Below are 19,633 nucleotides of genomic sequence, written 5' to 3' on the forward strand. Positions count from 1 at the left end.
AAATGGAGGCTTATGATAAGGTCAATTCAGAACAGGTTTTATAGGCAGGAAAGGAGGGCTAGGGAAACGGGGGAATCCCTGGGGATTCCGCGTGGGTGTTGGCCGGTCGCGCGGCTGTGGTGGCCTCCGCCACCCTGTCGGCTGTGCACAGCAGAAGGGAGACACCGCATCCCGGGGCTGTGCTGGCTGCCGTAGGGTTGCTGACTGATAGCAAGCTGTTTGACGGTGTCTTCGGAGCCACTAATGGAAGAAACTTGCACAAAAACTTCCCTAACTGATACGAGAAACAGTCAAATTATTCTAGCTGAAGTTCTCCTAAAAGAGAAATTCAGCCCGAAGGAAAGATCTACCAGGGAAAGCTTCAGCCCAAATGTTTAAATTTTGATAGAGCTACAAGCCGATGAATAAAAAGCTCTTATAATAACGGTATGAGTCTTAGCTGTGAAAATTGCTATTTGCAGTGGTGTAATAAAAATAATTTTTGATAAATGTATGAATGTATCACTTCACATACTAAGCACAGCACTGCATTTCTGCTTCATGCAAGCGAAGATTTAAATGGCTGTAGAACACTTGAGTCGGGGCTGATCAAGGGGGTTATTGTGGTGTCTTGATTTACCCAACGATATGCACAAGGCGTGTCCTGAACATTACTCTCTGAAGGCTATTTGGACGGTCAGTGTAACCCCAAAGAAGCCAATATGCGTGGCTAAGAGAAAAGAGAATGCTTCTGGGCAATAAAGATTTCTGCTTGGAAGACTCAGCAATGTGTTGCAGCTGAAAACAGCGAAGTGACAGGGGCAGTTCCCGGGGCGCTGTTTCTGCCCCTCAAACAGGCAGCAGCGCTCTGGAGCCAGGGCGGGTTTGCCGTGTGTAACAAAGGCTGTTCGTTGAGAGACGTTACGTGCCAAAATCCATCATACGGAATGATGAGTCTCTCCGAGAATGTCATTAAATTGTATCTGGTTTTCCTGCCTTTATATGTTTATGCATGAACCGGATGATTATTCAAGACATCAGATGAGTTAAATACTTTTATTTTGCTCAGGTATTATTTATTAGTTCTCAAATGCATGTTTGCCTTGTAACACTAAAAAGCTGCGGTGTTAATCAGCACAAGCTTGGATTGCATCCTAAACTTACAAGGGTAAAAGGAACTTGGATTGCATTTTAAATTTACAGGTGCTGAAACAGGGAAGGGTCTATCGCGGCCACCCCTGAACCTGCACATGCCATTGCAGAAAGCAGATCTACAGTTTTGGTCTAATGGAGTAGGCTTACTTAGTGCCTCAGGCTTCTAAATTTAGCCTGGTGAAAAAAATACTTGATTTAGAATGAGACAGATGTTACTGGAGAGAATTAGAGCTAGCGGGCCTCATTCTGTTTCGTCTCTTTTTGTATTGCTTTAATCTGCTCGTCATTGATGCTGTTCCTGGTTTAAAGGACTGTAAGGTCAAAATCTGGTTGTTCTTGATGAGAGAGGTTGCAATATGGGAGAGTAATGCGGTAGGATTGGTTGGTAAGCAGCTAATAAAATTCATTTGGTTTAGTTGCTTCAAGAATTTAACATGAATATTGACATTTTCCTGTTTATACCACAGTTTTCAGTTCCCTGGTGGAGCAGTAGAGCAGCCACACAACCCGCTAATGTGCCTGTGAGAGTTAAAAACAGGAAAGGGGTTTTTCTTCTGCTTTTTCACCTGAAAGCAGTAAGAAAACCACAGGGAAGGTGCTTGCTCTGAGCACTTCAGAACTGTGATTTTTTTTTTTTTTCTTTTTTTTTCCTAGCAATGGCCATTTGTTTATTGGTGTGAAATGCTCTGGGAGATATTGAGTATTTAATTCAGATGGGTTAAAAGATCTATTGCCTTTTGATGCATTTATTTGCATTGATCTTAAAAGTCATAATTGGAAATACCCTCATAAACCCCAAGATGGGAGCCCTGGAACTAAAAAACATTTGTTATTATCCAGGAATGTAGCTACGCAGCTTTATTAGCCTTTCTTCTACTGTAATCTACGGATCTCATTTAGCTGCATGCAGCCCTGTTCTTCGGAAGCACAAAAGGAAGGAAATCTCTCAATAGCCTGAAATCAAATTATCTCTTTGTGTTAATCCACATGTAAAACACCCAAGCCCACTTCTTTAAAGGAAAATAGTTTTACTGATAAGCAAAGCTAGACTGTGTGCTTTGGATACAAGAATTAAGTGGTTTGGTTTTTTTTTTGTCTGCAGAGTACTATTTATAGCATCGATTAACTCCTCATGGTTGGGATAAGTCACTTGACACATCTGTTGCTGAGCTTGAACACTCGCTGCTCTGTGGGGCCACAGTTGGATTTTTTTTTCCCTCTCCTCTCAAACCGTGTAGCGAAGTGACCACTTTCTGACTGGCGGCGGTCGGCTGCAGTACGCTGCCGGCCGCCGCCGCCGCGCTTGGAGCAGACGAAGCAGGCTGTTGGGCTGCCCGACTGCGGAGCTGGCCTGATCTTTGCTGCTTGCCATTTTGTTATTTATTTTGTCTGCTAGAAGATAGCACAATAATATATTTTATGAAAGGATGATTATGACCATCTGCGGGGTTTTCCAGCCTTGCTGTAATATTTCAGTTATTCCATTTTGCCAATGAGAAACTGGTCTGGCCCTGGAAATTGCTGCCTACCCGCTGACTCTCGTTCCTTCACATTTTGTGAAATGGAGCTTTAATGCTTGTAAATGTACGGCTCTTCTCAGCTGTACGTCCCCACATACAGACCGTTTCAGACTGCGTTCCTGTCAGTAGCTTCTCTCGTAAAATTGAAGCCCTTTTACCAAGACTCAAATCTAGAAGGCAAGAAAAATGAGGGTACTTGTGTACTGTTTAGTGAAATCTTCTAAGTGTTATGTGGAAGTAATTGCATAAGGTTATAACAGTTTGTTCTTGCGATTGGCTTATGTATGGCCAAATTGGATTGTATATTAATGAAGCCAAGCTTTAAAATACTAGGAGAAGAACTAGGGAGTGAAGTTATGAACTATGCTGCTTTTTGATCTTTACCTTTTTCTCTTTCTCATTGAGATAGCTGTTTCCCAAGAATAGACATTGATTTTTGGTGGCTCTGCTTGCAAGGAAGCCTCTACAGTGAGGAGGTATTTCTGTTGAAAATGAGGTGAGACCCAGTCCATCGGTACAGCCCTATGCAGGCAACAATGCGTTGATCATTAATTTAATGCCCGATACTACCTAGCATTCACCTAAGCTGCACTGCTTGGGTTTTTTTCTAGCTGCTTGGAAGACATTATTCTGGTAAAATGGTTATAGTGGAATTCTCTACTTGATAGAAGTTTGCACAGATCGTCTGTTTCTGCTCACAGCGGAAGCCCAGTGGCTGGAGCCTCTATTGATGTTGGTGAGAACCAGGTTGGGGTCAGAGGAAGTGGTGAAGCTTGGTAGATACAGCTTCTGCTAAAAGCAGCTATGAAAAACCTGAATATACATGAATCAGAAAGGGACCACAAAGTGCAATCCATTTTTAAGTAGAACTCCTTATTGATTTCAGTGGGGGAGACCTTTGAAAAATCAATGATGTGCAGCAGCTTTAGGATGCAATGACATGTGTTCTAGGGTGTTAAAGTGATTGGCCTGTGAACCAATCCAGCTGGTGGCAGTCGTGTTTGGAAAGTTCCAAGGCAGAAGAAAAGGTGTTGGAGGTTTGAGAAGCAGCAAATTTACTGCTCATATTTGAAAAGAGATAGCAAAGTATGATCTTTATTCTAGCATTGACTTCCAAGTTGCATTTTATTTCTATGGAAACACAAAAAAAAATAAAGAAAACTATAAAAGTTTCTGGGGATCTGTAAACATAGGCCTGTTCATTATAACGGACCGTGTTACGCAAATAGAGTTGCTGAAATCTTCAAAATACTCTGAATTTTTCCATGAGATTTGGGCACACCGTTCAGCTCCGCTGGCTGCTTCAGACTTGGCTTCTTGGTATGGGGGGGAGAGGAGTGCTGCCCCCAAAAGCTACCCAGCTAACGTAGGTAAATAGAAATTACGTTGTGCGAAACAGTGATTCTCCTTATATAAGAATGAACTATTAATGATGCTAATATTTTCATGGCTGAGTTGACAGAATTAATGCTTTGAGGTAGAACAAGGACAAGGGATTTTGACTGTCACATTCAGATTCAGGAGAAGTGTACTAAAGGCAGAATTCAGCCATCTCTACGTTGTTCAGTCTTTTGATATTTACAGGAGTTTTAAAAAAAACTATTCCGCCTCGGCACTCGTATGAAAACATACGGGGAGTGTTTGTTTACACAGAGAATTTACAGCGCACCGTGTGAATTTATAGACTATCGCATACCCCATTAAGCCTTAGTGTGGACACTTGGTAGGTGTCAGGTAACGCGGTGCCACTTTGCTCTGCTGTTTTATGATTAATTAACGCAAACACTGGTCTTCAAAGGCAGCGTGGTGTAACGAGGGCTCTGTGGCAGAAGACTTCAGCTTACTCAGTATAGACAAGTTCTGAGGGCCTGGAGAGCAAGAGCGCTGCTTCAGAAAGGTGCTGTTATGCTATTCTGGTCTATAAATGACAAGTTTCAAGGAGAAATTGAAATTTTTTACATTGGATAAAACTAATTATGGGCTAAACTAAAGATTTACTTTAAAAATCGCCCTTTTAAAAATATTTCAATTTGAAGTTTAATTCATTAATGCATTATTTACGCTATTATATGCATGCAGTTGTTATAAAGGTGTTCTGTAAAGCTCTAACTTATTTTCCTTTCCGTTTGGGAGTACAGTATAGCAATTGAAATGTACCTTAGGAGGGAAATAGGGCTACAGTATAATTAAAGCGATGTAGGCACACTGTATCACCGAGCCTGAAAACACTGCGTGAAATTTTGGCAGGAAAACCACGAAAAATTCCTAGCAGCAAAGTGCGGAAGTGAGGAGTCGTTACCGAAGGGAAGCTGTAGGAAGGCGACTGGTGCCATTTAAACATGCACTGATTAATCCACGGGGGAGATTGTATTAGATATAAGAAAATTGTGTGTTCTTTTTTACTGAGACCCGTATTTTTGTGAGTTAATACAATATGATTTCAGTGCTTTTAATTAAGAGGTTAATTAGAGTATTAATTTTTAAGTGGCCTGGGAACCACTTTGGCAAGGCCGGAGATGCTACGGTGCTGCTGACCAGAGCCACGTCTCCAGTGAGCGAAGCGCTGGAACTGTCTCGCGCGTGCAACCATGGTTGTGTGTCTGGATTCTCTTGTTGCTGTTGCCAAACCCAGATCCTAGTGTGATAGTCTGCAAATTTATTTATTTCTACAAAATTATTCCTGCTGCGTGATTGGATGAAATTTCCTACTGATGTAAAACCTCAAATATTACACATGGACATTTGTTCTGCGATAATAGAGCTGGTGAGCTGCGGTGTTCGTTGCTTTGTCCTTAAGAGCCAAAGCTGCTCCTCAAGGAGTTTTCCCGTTAGGATTTCCTCTGCCCTTGTTCCTTGCCTAGTTTAAGCCTTGTTTCACAGACTGCTTCTGTCCAAAGGAACAAAAAAAAAACCCCTGACCAGCTTTTTTTTTTGTTTCTTTTGACACCAACACAGTATGTTTGTCTGTGCTGATGAGAGAACTATATTGAAATAGCTTTCTTTGTGAATTCCTCATTGCTATTCATTGGTGGAGATCGACACGTAAGGGTCAAATTAGAACTCAGTCAACCAGAGCAGCAACGAGAGGAGCCAGGCTCAAGACAGATTGTGCCATAAGGTCTGAGAAGCAGTTTATTTGGAATTTGTACATGTAATATATATTTTTTTTTATTTTACTTTCCAAAGTGTTGCTCTTTCATCTGTAGAAACCAAATTATGCTTAATTTATTCTCTCCGGTCATTTACTCGAGAGCTCATCTTTGTCCCACTCTGCCTCCTGACTTTCATCTCTGGGCATATCTTTGCACAGTTTTGTTATATCTAGTAAGTTCTGAGCATAGAATCTACTTTTGTTAGTTTAAGAAAAACTAGGTTTTTGGCATGATGGTTCCATGCCCTTTGAGATTGGATCCACGCAAAGAAAGGATCGTATTTCTGGTAATTTGGCTGAAACACAAGAAATTGTGTTTATGCTGGCTCCAGGCAGGCAGACAGTACCCGGTCAAGCATAAAACTGCTGGGGCAAAATTGCTCTCTGAAAATGTTCTAAAACATTTGAACCAGCAAAGTGAGTTTGTACTGGCTCTGCGTTTCATGCCATGTGGTTGCAGCATTTCTGATGTGGTAGTAGCTTAAAACTGGCCATGCTGCTTCACAGAACCGTGCCTTCGCAAACGGATGCTGTTCTGTACATTCTCCAGCAAAAACAGGAACTAAATTTGCAGTCGCTGACCCAGAGGAGTTTTGGTGCTCAATGTTTGAAGACAAAACAGATCAGAAATTTACAGAGCTACACTATTTTGGGACCTGATATCCCAAACCCTACTTTCGCTTGGGTTTCATATAGGATTAGGTTACAGACAAGTAGAACAAAGAGGCTGTAAGCTATTGTGCGGCGTGCATCTTTTAGAAATGAATGTACCCTCTCTAACAGGTATCTGTGGAACGACCTTGAGCAATCTGGGGGCTCGTACATCAAAAATGGGGTCTAAAGTTCTGTGCCTAAAGAATTATTCTCATTTCTGAGAGCGTCACATTAGGTTTCTGTGTTTTAAAATGTTTGACTACAACATCTGGTTGTGTAACATTCAAAATCCCCATTCCAGTCCAGAGTTTTCCCTGACGTAGGACATTAAGTCTGACAAGAACATACAAGTATTGAAACTGATGACAAATCAGATTAACCAGGTTGGGTTTTTTTTTTTTTCCTTTGGAGTCTCAGGGTTGGCTTCTCCAAATATTGTTTCTTTTTCCTCCAAGTTAGGAGGAAAACAGTATAATGAATAATTTATACAACATAGGAGAACCTGGGAGATGACAGTGTGCAGAAGAGGCTGTAATACCTTATTAACTAACTCTGTCTTCTCTCTCCTCTCTTGTAGCTGGTTCTGCTTGAGGCTGCCCTCCTGCTTTCTCTATACTTACCTAGTCTTAGTGGGTGATGTCCCAGCGGCTCTAACGGCCAGACCCCAGTAATTCACTCGGTGTGTATCGCTTGGTTTTCTCTGCATGCTTTCTGCTGTTGCATGGGGGATAACAGTCATTTTATGCCACTCATCTCTTGTGGCACTTCGGGATGAAAATATAATTAGCATGCGTTACTCTTCAGTTCCACAGATCATTTAGGCTCCATTTTTGCTTTTATTCTGATGGTTTTCTTCCCTGTAGAAGCACATAGCTACTGTTTCCATGCATGCCTACAGGCCTTCATGTTCGCTCCAACTGCCACTGATTTGCTGTATGTACGAGCTTCTTGTTGCTCACCATAGTACCATCTCTTGTCAGCAGGACCTAGTGCACTTGAGTCGGGCTGGGAGAGAGCAGGAGTGGGACAGCTATGCTCGGTATTCAGGCTATCGGGCCCGAGAAATCTCCTGTGTGCCCCAAGAGCCGCTCCCCCTCCCGCTGAGAGATGCCTCTGCGATGTTCTGTAGCTGACTGGTGGACACTGCTCTCCTCAAAGGCAGCTCACCCAAGTACCCGATTGCCTCAGGCAGGCAGAACACTTCGAAAGCTGCAGGGGATTGCAGGTTCTCCAGGACTGTTAGGATTTAGATGCCCAAATCTCACAGAACTTGACTCCGCCCGGTAATCTCAAGGGCTCTTTAAAAACTCTTGATGATCAGCTACATCCTATATTAGCAAAATTAGTGTGCAGAGTTGACTCACTTTTTTTTGCCGAGTGCCAGGTGACCCTGGGCGTGTCAACGTTTCCAAGAGCTTTCGGACTCGGGCATTAGCTGGGGTATCGGTAGTGCATAGGACCCCCTTTCTGGGGGGTGACCATCACCCCTGCTGAGCACTTCAGCTGCATGGGCTTACAGGAGGCCATTTGGTGCGTTAGTTCGCCATAGGAACAATCAGAACAGATCCCTTACTTTGCTCTACCTCTAATGCAACACTAATATATTTAGAGTCACGTAGGCAGGAGACAGATTTGCCACTGTCAGCGTAGCCTTTGACACTCTGTAGGCAAGTGTTTGCTGGGCTTAGAAGTGCAGCCTAAGGAATAATCTTTACCTGGCTGCTATAGGTCTAATATTTTCATTTATTTATACCCTTTTCAATGTGCACTTTAATTTATTTACAAATGGTAGCAAATTGCAAGTGGCAGCCTGAGTAACTAACTCATGAGTCAGAACTTCTATTTTTCTCCTCTAGTCTAGACTGCTGATAATGTAAATTGTTGAAACCCTGGGTGAATAATTGGGACTGCAATCAACAGCAAGCAAGCATTTATCTGCTAATAAAATATTTGAAATGCAGAAGTCTGTCTTTGTCCAACAGTTCTTAAAAGGCAGTTATTGGTCCTGCTGTTTCTGCCTGGCAATTAGGATTGTTATGGTCACTAATTGTAGATCTGAAAAATTATACAGTTTATTTTCTGCCTGTGTTTTTCTTTGCACAGGGAAAAGCAGCACAATATTTATGGTTGTAAGGAGGTTAACATTGTGTTTTCTGCATGGAGATCTCTGTAGCTCTCTAGAGATTTGCACCATTTATAGAACCCAAATTTTCTACGTTCTCTCATGTGTGGCATCGAGGGCTTATAGCTCATTAAGGATTTTCTGAATGGGATCTTTGTCACATTCTCAGAATGTGACTTGAAAGTTATATACCAGCTCAGTCATCAACTGTGGCTTTTATTATTAAAGCTGTTACTGCTTCGGAATCTGCATTAGAGGAGGTGCTTCTCGATTTTTCCATGCTGCTGGTAACGCTTTTTCTTAGAACAGAAACTTACATTATATATTCTAAAGGGAACCTGTGGTTTGGGTTTTTTAAAAAAATTTAGTTACTGTATTTACATCTTGTCATCTTCTTCCTACATCCCTACCTGATTCACTTTTTGAAATTACTCCATAGAAGCATCCAGCCTCTTGGGCCCCCCAAAAGAGAACAGCTATGTCGTATCACAGTCGCACGTGAGAAAGCTGTTTTAGCTGCAGACAACGAATCGCCTGAAAGATGGATCCCTGCAGGGAGTGACGGAGGAACTCGTGTTCCTGCTTGCAGCACTTCTAAGGAGCCTGTCTCCGTTCAGTAAGCCCTGACCTGTCCAGACTCTTTTCTTTCTTGGGCCTGAAGCATCCCCTCATCTGAGGTGTACTGGGATCTGTGTGTCAGTCAGGCTGTTCCTCTGCGCTAGCATAAGGGCAGCGATAATGAGTAACCAGGTAGCTCTCCTTAAGAATATATAGCTAGAAATGCCCCGCCCCCACCCCAGCCCCCATGTGCGCTTTTCCCAAAATATGAGTAGTGCCCCAGTCTGTGAAGTCCCACTTCTTTCACACTCCATCGAAGGAGTCTGTGAGCGTGTCTACGCTTCTGGGAGGAAAGACAACAAACAGAGCTGCCTCCATCTGTGCAAAGCAGGGAAGCACAAAAGCAGAGACGTGCAAGTTGGCTGCACGTGAGCCAGCTCAGGGCCGGAAAGTCTGGCTGAGTTTACTGTAGCTGCGCCAGGGCTAAATCACGCTGCGATGTAGCAGGTGAGTCACGCAGTCCTGTCCTGTGCCGTACAGACTTCCTGTGAGTCGCGCTATCCTTTTGGATGGTTGTGATTCTCCTTTGTGGAAACCAATGTACTCTCTGAAGGTTTTATAGACTTTTAATAATCTAGCAAAGCGAGCTTCAGAGCGGGAGGTCTCTGAAGGTGACAGCTTGGTCTATATTTGACTAGTCTGCGACATCTGGAAAACCCTTTGGTGGTTTTTGGTTTTCTTTCCGAATCTCGATAGAAGTTAAATCAATGCATAAATGAGAAAAGTCACTTCTGCTTACTGGTGTGAAAATATGAAAGGCTCAAGTCATAGTTATATGTAAACACTATGAGAATAATACACGGTACTCCTTACGCTCTTTCCAATGTGATTCCGTATCGCCCTGATTCCTTTCAGCAGCAGCTCCCTAGGAGTTAGCAGTGAACCCCAGAGTTACTGGCAGGTCATCTCCCATGAAATCAAGGGGTATGTCATTGGTTTGGGGTCTGTTACTTCCATCCCAGTGTCTTTTTGGGCCTGTTGGGTGACTTCAACCACATATGACAAAAGAGGGGAGACCTTGGGCCTACTTACGCGCTTCCAGCAAGCTGTGGGAAGACATGCAGCTTAACATCTACTAATCCCTTTTTGGGGAACATAACAATATATGACCACGTAATCATTAGCTACCGAAGAGTCAGCACAGGAGAGAGCCCTGATAAATGTACCAGTCATGGGAGACGCATCAGTCGAGAGCGGAGCATTGTCTGAAGGCACGGAGCGGTGAAATGCAAAGCTTCAGGAAACCAGGGTCTGGTACTATCGGTGCTCATGGGAATCCTTGTTGATAGGTGGAAAACAAAGCATCTGTGGCAGCAGGAGGGATCACTCTGGATTTGCACATCAAGGGACAGTTTCTAGGGACTTAACTCTCAGCATAGAATATGAGCTGTTCTTGAACTACAGGGGCTGGAGAAAATTCTGCCTCCGCCCTGCTCCCAGATGTGCTCTAAGCAGGTTGGTAGTAAACTGTAGTGGACTAGTTACTTGTTTAGCTTCCGTAAAAGGGTTCTGTTGAAGCCACCATTTAAGTTTATATTGTGTTGCTGATTTTATACTCTTATGACAACATTTAGTATGAGGCTCACCTTATAGATCTGTGGAACCCGTGGCGAATTTTGCTGCATGCCCCATACAGACGGAGATAGGGTTTTAAATGGAATACTTCATCACTCTGCTAGAGAAGACGTAGGACAGAAGATATATTCCATCTAGCTGGAGTTTTTCTTTTTCCTGCGCTGAGGGACAAGCAGTCCTGTGTGTTTTCCATGGAATATGTTTGATTTTGGCTTTTTCATTTGCATTATTAGCAAACAGCTGCATGAAGGGCTGTTTCATCGGCTACCATGCTGAAATCATCAAGCACATTTCAACTGCAATTGCGCTGTCTGCATTTGAAAATATTTTCCATATTACAGTGTACTCCTATAATTTAAAAATGAAAACTGTTTTCAGCGACTGCTAAATTGGGAGGTGGGGGGAGGTGTTCCATTCACTTGGAAAAAGTGGACACAACTGTTTCCTTGTACCATGAAGTTTCTGTCTTTAAAAAGATTAAACTTCTCATGCTGTTAAAGACAAAAATTCCAGGTGTCTATAGTGAGAAAGATTGTGCTCCTCATTCCCTCCAAAGCCGTATCTTTTTTTATATATTTCTTTTAAGTACATTATTATTTGCACAGTGAAATTAGCTTTGCAAGAGGGATGAAAACCCTTGTCAGAGCAATTTTAGCAAAAAGATCAAAAGAATTAAATACAAATTCTCTCCAAGGTGAGCATGTGGGGTTTTTTCTTTTTTGAGCAGGGAAGCCTTGGATTAATTACTTTTAGTTTAAAATCAAATCAGTGGATGGAAAGGAAGTCTTTTGAAAGAGCACTGCAGTTTGCTTCTTAGAGTGAACGGTATTTTAGTAGGGTGACTAACAATGTGCATTTTTATTTTTAACCTCTGACCTGTGCCCTCCCCACCCCTTTACCTAACCCTGTCCGTTTGCCCCGGTCAGTTAACAGGCAGGAGCATTTGAAAGCAATCATGGATGACTATGATATCAGGTCTGCTGCCAGCATTTTAGCATCTGTTAAAGAGCAAGAAGCTCGCTTCGAGCGGCTTACCCGTGCACTTGAGGAAGAGCGGCGCAATGTCTCCTTGCAACTCGAGCGTGCCAATCAGCCGGCAGACCGAATGAGCGTTTGCAACATTGGCCATGGTCAGCCCCTGGCAACCGCCTGGCAGCAGCTTGTACTGCAGGTAACAGCCTGCTCGTTTTACCTGTTGCTAGAGTTCACCTGTGCCAGAATTTCCCATTCCAGAAAGTCAGGTGCATCTTGTTTGTCAGCATTTCATTCCGTAGCTTGTTTTCTGATACCCTGGCATTGGTATGCTTCATCGATTCATTTGGTAGCTCAGGCTTCCGAGCCTGGGCTTAGAAGTTGCTCTTAATTCCTCTTAGCTCATGGGATACTTTTAAAAATGTATGCATCCTTGAGTATTAAAGCCTAAAGAGAGAGCTTCACGCCCTCCTCTGAATCTATGCCCTCGCTGGAAGTACGGTGATGTGCTGATGCTTGCAAAAGAAGGCTGAATCATAATCTCCATAGCAAACGAAATTTCCATTAGAAATAGTTGGGCTGTGAATAGAGGGAACAGCATGAAAAGCGAGGATTTCCCTCCTGCAAAGTCTTATTGTTTGTGTGGGGAGGACTTCATCATTTGTTTCTCGAGTTTATTGAATTGATAGACTTTATTTTAATGATGCAAACTGGCTTTGTGGTAGCTGTAGATTTCCAAATATCGCTTTGCTTGATATGTGTTATTTAACTGTTTAAATGTGCAACAATAAAGTACTTACATCTCGAAATTACTTACGCTCGCAAATCACTCTGACGTGCAAGGTAAGTCATGCAGAAGAAGGTCTGGTTCCTAAGGAAATACTGCTCAATTCAGAGAGAAACTCCAGGCCATGGCGATTCAAAAAGTTGTTTCCCAATTATACCAGCCTGTTTTACAATTATACTTGCACGGAGCTGTATTCAGGCAGACTTTACGTTAGCTGAGGTTAGCACAGCTTTTCTGTTAGCAGCTGCCACGTTTCTGTACGTGTAGATGCTTGAATATGGGACTTGATGTGAAAGGAGCAGCCTGCGCTGGTTAGGCTAAAAGCCTGCCGGCGGCCGGGAGGAGCTGCGGGCTGCATCCTCCGGAGCAGCAGCTGGGCTGGGGAGGGGGGAGATGTGCTTACAGATTATTATTTTTTCTTTGAGAGGAAAAGGGCAAGTTCACCTCTACTTTTTCAGAATGACTTTGTGCAAAGTGCCTGGTTAATAGCTCCAGAATGAAAGTCCTTATCCACAAAACTGATGAAGCATGAGTTTTCTGCAGTGTTACGGCTTAAGGTCTAACCACTTTCAAGAAAACTTAATAAGAGAGTTTAAGTTACCGGGATCTACGTGACTCTTCTGGAGAAACGGCCCGTCAGCGACCCCAGACTGAATCTGTGTACACTCAGCTAGTTGCCACTGGGCGAGGGGAGCTTGAGTTCATAAATAATTAGTGTTGAGGGTTTTAGAGTAGCTTGTATATGAAATAGAATGGTTGAATAGCTAAATATGCACAGTTAAGAATTAATGTAAGGTTATTTGTATGAATTTTCATTAAATGTACTGAGGGCCAAATTCCTCCTTGACTTACTCGAATTAATTAAATAGTGTTTAAATGAAGGATGAAAGGTGTACATTCAGTCTCATACAGAATATATAATGATTTCATCTTTACTGTTACATATTGCATTTCATCGTGAGGAGTACCCCAAGCAAAAGGCAGCCTATACTCTGCTGTCTGTTAAGGGCTGCTCGTGCACCGTAGTGAAATGCAGCTGTCTTTCGGTGAGGACTGACTGATTCCTGCTTATCTCCGTGTCCAACCTTTTGTTGTAAGTAATATTACAAAATAACTCGCGTAGTAGCTTTTCCATTTGGAAGTTGCGTAGGTGATTATACAGAATCCAGTTACTGAGTAGCATTTGGGCCAAAAATGAGAGTTAACTCCATTTTATGAGAGCGCCAAAGAATCTCTAATGATCTCCGCAACCAGGCGTCAGTTTTCCATGGTGTTGGATTGTCGGAGTGGAATCTGTCAAGGGGATTTGTTAGGGCAGTGTATAGCCAGGGCTTTGGTAACAGGGTCTCTCAGTACTTTTTTGTAATATATGCTCCTGAACGTATTCCTTCATAGAAAAGAAAATTAAGCTTTTTTTTTTTTTTTAAGTTTAGAAAAGGAAAAGTAGTATGTAGACAACGTGCCAGGAGTGTAGCAGTTTTCTGAGGTCCTCAAAAGACAAAATCAAGGTCTTATGCAAATATTGATTCTAATTAATTAATTCTGGATTTTTTTGCTGGTCACTCTTCCTATTTTTTTTTTTTTAAATACCAACTCTAAACTCGTTCCGCAACAACAGCTCCTTGGCCTAGGCAGCCCATTTAGCCACCTCCTTCGCATCACCTACTGGTGAGTCCTGCCTGTCCGGTGTGGATTTAGAACACTCGAGCGGAGCAGGCGGGCTGTGGTGCGCTCGTTGGCATCTGCTGGGAGCGTGTACGGCGTCGAGCCTGCTGGCCCCTGACGAGGAACGTCAGAGCTGCGAGCGAGGTCAGGGACGTGCTGTAATTGCCCAAACACGTGTGCATAGACTTCTTAATTCTACATCAAGACCGCGTGGGGGATTTCTCTGGAAAGTATCTTACAGTTGGTTTTAATGGGAGAAGTTGGTTACGCGGACAATGGAAACAAATCATTAATGGTTTGTACAGATATTAATTAGAAATAGCTGAGATTATTCTTCAGTGGGGATTTTTCCCAGAGGAGGGGTGTCCGGGAGATACGGTCCTCACAATAAGAGGTCCTAAATGTTGCGGAAACGTCTCTTATTAATGTCAGTGAGAGTCTTTTATTGAGGTATTGGCCAAAGCGTCCGCGTTTTCGTAGCTCGTTGTAGAAGGCAGCGCCTGCCACCCTTCGGGCTGTGCGGAGGGTTTGCAGCCAGCCCTCCCGCGGGAGGCACTAATGGGCTCCTGCCGTGCGGGCAGCTAGCTTGGGCCAGCGCAGGGACAGAGCGCTGCCTGTGGTTAGTGCCGTCGGCCGAGGGGTGAGTGTAACCTCTGCCCTGTCCGGCTTCCCAAGGCTCAAAGGCTGGCTTCAGTTAGAGGTTGTTGCCGAGCCTACAGCCGGTGACGGGAATTAGGGTGCTTCAGCTCTAGAACTTCTGGGAGACGTGCAGCGTTATACAGGCGCTACTGCAGATTTTGAAGTGGTCAAATAAAGTGCTCTTCCAGACTAAGAGCCCTCTGGACAGAAAGTCATTAGTTACTCAGTGAAAACCTTCGCGTTACTCTGAAAAAAGTAACATCTAATGACATTTTAATTATAGAGGTTTTATCTGGTTAATAAAAATCTCCTAAAAATCCTCCCAGTTTCTAAGGTCGTTCTTGACTCTGTTCCCTACTCTGGCTTTGAGCGGTGGGAGCCACATGGCTGCCCGCTGCTATTTGTTTCTGAAAGTGAAAATCTGGTGGTACTGAAAAGAGCAGAGCCATTTGTTAATGTGTATGTGTTTGCTTCTCTAATTTTTCCAGTAAAGGATGCAAAAAAAAAATACTTTTTGGTGGCTATAGTATCCCAGGCTGTGGGAGTCTCGGCAGTCTTTGCCTTTTTATCAGTTTACCAATGCAGGCGTAGTCCAATAAGCTGCGAAGTCGCTGGTGAGTGGCACCTACACATGTCTCCTACATGTTAAAGTATCTGGTTGATAATGGTTTTTACAAGCTTGCTAAATCTTAATACCCTTCAAGCCTGAGATATTTAGTTTAATCTACCTGGTTCTGTTTCACTTCTTCCCAAATCAGCCTTCTGCTGCTCGTCACAGTGGGAGCTGAGGTTGGCCAGGGAGAAGGTACGAAAGCGCGTGGGTAGGGTACGTGCCGTGGTGGGCTGCAGTATCAGCACTGGAGAGCTAACCATTCAGAGCATCGCGTTTCAATAATAAGGAATATTCTCTCTCTCTCTTTTTTTTTTTTTTTTTTTTTTTTTACTTTTCTTGGAACATCAGACACGTGAAACTTATTAAACTCAAGGCTATATCCTCAGCTGGTTTAAATTGGGATGGCTCTGTGGGTTTGAGAGAAGCTCTGTCAGGTCCGATCAGCTGGGGAGCCGACCAGCAATGTTTGCGTTCAAAGATTGTTTCCCCGTCGGTACACACTGACAATTTCCATGCCTGCTAGTGTTTCATAACCAAAATAAAGTACAGCGTTCAATAAACCTCTTTTGCCAACAAATACACTGTAATGATACTTTGACTTCAGTGATTTTGCAGGGACCTGTAGGGATTTGAGAGGGGTTCCTGTTACAAAAAAAGGTAAGTTTTATCCCCCTTCTTACAGGCAGGAAAGCTGTGGGAATTGCCAAGTCTCACATGGTAGAAATAACAGAAACCAGCCCCTTGCGTGCTGGAGCAGAGGCTTACTTATCACATTGACTCTTACACCTGGAAGGAGTAACATAAGGCGATCTGAGAAGTCTCTGCCTTGACAAAATCATCCAGAAATTAAAAATGTATTTCATGTGACCATTATTTCCATTCTTTTAGATTCCCTGTGGTGGGTTGGTTGGGGTGGTTTTATGTTTGTTCTTTTAGGTACGTCATCTGGTACGGCTGGCTAAGGCGGTACTGGAAAAGATTAAACCCAAAATGGAGGTTGTGTGTGTGCAGAAACGTCAGTAGAGAGAGATATTCCCATGTGCTTTTTAGAAAGCCTATTACTAAAAAAGCCTTTCAGCATAAATTCATTCCGGTGTACATTTTTTTTCTCAGAATTATATTTTTGTTTAAAACCTAGTGGCATTAAATCAGTAGTCGTGGGCAAGTTCTATAGGATCCCGCTGTACTTGTGGAATGCTTTTGCACACAGAACAGGAGTTCCCATGAGAAGGACGCTCCGTTACCGTCCTGCTGCCACCGCCAAGGAGTAAATGGCGACTGACCGACGGCCGTAGGGTTTGTGGGGAGCTTTCTAGAGGTCTGACACTCAACCACACGTTCCAGGAGACCTAGGACTGCCACTCTTGAGTTAAGTCAGTTCTAGTGACTAGTTTCTTCCCCTAAAAGGAGGGATAAAATAGCTTCGTTTTCAAAAGCAGAAGACAAGTTTTGGATCCTGCTTTGACTTTAAACTTCAGTCCGGCCAGCTTCACTGAGAAACTTGTGACTCAGGCAGCAGCTTCAAAGGTCTCATCCTGTCAATCTGTTGAGCTTTTTATTACCATGTAAGAATTGGGCGTCCTGAGATTCTTAATGGTAAAGTCTGCAAGTGCGTTATATGGGCCGAAATGTCTAATAATCAAACCAAGCTGGATCAGTGTGAAGTGATAGCGACGAATATAGCTTAATATTTATGTAGCTATTAGACCTAGTAATATACGTTACTATACAAGCTTCTCACTTGTCACCTGTAAAGCCAGCCCTGAGCGTGATGGTGCAATTGCAGGAGTTAACATGGCATGAATATGGCGTTGGAGGCAGAACTGAGCTTGTTTGTACCTTCTGTAAAACCGTGCACAATAATTTGATCCCTTAGACGTGACGGAGACAGACTTCTCTGAAACAGGGCTTGTGGTTACGCCGTTTGTAAAGGCTTATTAATGATTCACTGGAGCCTGCTCTGCAGTCATTTTGTGCCAGCGTAACTATTTCACTACAGCTTTGGATTGTTTTTCTCTCTCTGTTGTTGTTTAAACTGAAAGAATATAATTATTGTGAGGCCAGGTGTGGTAAGTGAGACTGTTACAAATACGTCTTGTGTAAGTCCTGTTAGTGGGCTGTTCCCCGTCATAGATTGCTGTCCTGAAAGCGGTGGAGTTAGAGCAAAAGCTTCTGAACTAAGGAAATACACACAACAATAAATTGATTAAGTACAAATCAGGAAAAACCAACTCAAATAATTTAAGTGATGAGGTTTTTGAGTCAGTTTTTTTTTATTGCTACTGTGATTATTCATTTGTTAATGGGTACGGTAATAAACGCAGGCTCAAAAATCTCTGCTGTGTTTAATCACCGTCCTGCCTCTGTAACTGGTGAGAGCTTTTTTCATATGTTCCTCCAGGTCTGATGTATGTTTGACCATGCTTTTTCATAAGTTTATATAGCTTTGTTGCATAAATTGGTAACACAGTTGTGGTGCAGGTGTTCCCTAACTTTGTGTTTAACCAAGGTATTAACAAAACAGGGTAGAAAGGAAAGCAGAGAGGTAAGTGGGAATTGAGAAACTTAAAAAGAAATCACATACTGGTTTTTTTTTCTATTACCCACCTCAGCAAAAGCGACCCACAAACCCCCTCCCATCAAATAATACCCCAAAAGGCCACCTTGAAATGTCAGTAATCAACCAAGTTAATAAAATTCCGTTTTTCTTCACTTTGCAAATATAATTGTAGCTGTTCAAGGAAAACCAGCTTATGGAAAAAAACTACAGAGTGTTTTCATAGTTACGATTTGGATCACTTGTATTTCAGCTCACGTTCCAGAGACATAACACCTGTTTAAAAACCAACAAACGCATTTTCCTTTTGTAAAATTTTTTAGGCAGGTATTTGGGTTTAGTTTTTTTAGGCAGGTATTTGGGTTTAGTTTTTTTAGGCAGGTATTTGGGTTTAGTTTTTTTAGGCAGGTATTTTGTAGCCAGTGTTTTTCCATCTTTATGTTAAGCTGAGGTACCTGTGACTTCTGCCAAAAATGACATTTTGTGGATTGAGGGTCAGTTCCAAGTACGAGGCGAACCCTAACGCACACAAGAACGCAGGGCGAGAATTTAAACAAATGCAAGAAGATCAGCTCAAACTGCTTTTCTAAGAAAATACCACGAAGGTAACCTTTCCCAGTTAGTTTGGGCAACAGTAACTCTTCTGTGTTTCATTACTTTCATTGAAGATTCTCTGCTCCACACTGACACAGTGCAGGCTGTTAGAACATAGAGACTGTCGCCAGTGATTTGATAGCAGGAACATGGTGCGTTAATATTGCATTTATGTTTGAACATACACGGAGAAGCTGCAAAAATGGGTTCTGAGCTGCGCTGAGTCATCCGCTTACCTTCTTCTCTCCATCTCATAAAGAATGCAGTTCCGTCTTTGCCTGGGAAGTTTCACATAATTAGTTCTAGGCTGTAGGGCCTCTTGGCTTCCCTTGTTATATTTGTGCTACATTAAGGGACTGACAGCGTGGAAAAGGACATTCGGGGTTTTTTTGCCATGTAGGTAAGGTCAGGTACAGACAACAGTGCTGCCGGTTCATGGCAGCTCCCTGGTGTTACAGCACTGCGACCTGTTGGAATGCCAAATCCCCAGAAAAAAAACCCTCGGTAGTTAACCTGTGCACGTTCTACTTCTGCTAGTATTGAGCGGATTGCAAAATGTTCAAAGAATTTGTAGGGATTGTACTAATTCCTTTACAAACTCAGCTGAAACCATAGAAATGCAAGTTCTGATTGCGGGGTGCGGTATGGTTCGCTGTCAGCCGTATCGTGCCTGTTGTCCAGGCAGCTGCTGGTGCCCCGGCTCCCAGCTCCCCTGGCTCTGTAATTCGGCTCCGCTGTTCTTTTGGCCCCTGGGTCACGGCGCAGTTGCACATGCGCTAGCTATGCCATCAGCCTGATCCTGTAGATTCAGGAGGTATGAGTAGTCTTACTGAATTTCTAGGAATGACCTGGGTCGGGTTTCAGCTTCTGCGTAGCTGCAACTATGCAAAGGTTCTGGGGGGGAGGGAAGGGGGAGATTTGGGAATATGATTCCCATGGGAAGAGTGAGTTCTTAGATCAGAGTTCAGCGTGAGCTGAGAGGTATTTGCAGTACCTGGGAATCCCAGCACAGTTAGGAACTGGACCAGAAGC

The 19,633-nt window shown here is 43.1% G+C and overlaps 1 protein-coding gene across 11 annotated transcripts in view; it reads left to right on the top strand.

Annotated features, from left to right (window-relative positions):
- Positions 1 to 19,633, top strand: part of ARVCF (ARVCF delta catenin family member) — a 284,187-nt gene that overhangs the window by 103,603 nt on the left and 160,951 nt on the right. The window contains exons 1-2 of one of the 11 annotated variants that reach the window (XM_075110143.1): positions 9,122 to 9,197; positions 11,701 to 11,945. The exons of 7 other annotated variants lie outside the window; for them this stretch is intronic. In XM_075110143.1, the coding sequence (XP_074966244.1) occupies positions 11,730 to 11,945 (216 nt within the window). In that variant the 5' untranslated portion in view covers positions 9,122 to 9,197; positions 11,701 to 11,729. Of the gene's footprint in view, positions 1 to 7,048; positions 7,139 to 9,107; positions 9,198 to 11,700; positions 11,946 to 19,633 lie in introns of those variants that run through there. 3 more of the 11 variants (XM_075110141.1, XM_075110140.1, XM_075110132.1) reach the window with 3 other exon arrangements.

The sequence above is a fragment of the Phalacrocorax aristotelis genome, chromosome 15 (genome assembly GCF_949628215.1).
Source record: "Phalacrocorax aristotelis chromosome 15, bGulAri2.1, whole genome shotgun sequence".
Taxonomy (NCBI): domain Eukaryota; kingdom Metazoa; phylum Chordata; class Aves; order Suliformes; family Phalacrocoracidae; genus Phalacrocorax; species Phalacrocorax aristotelis.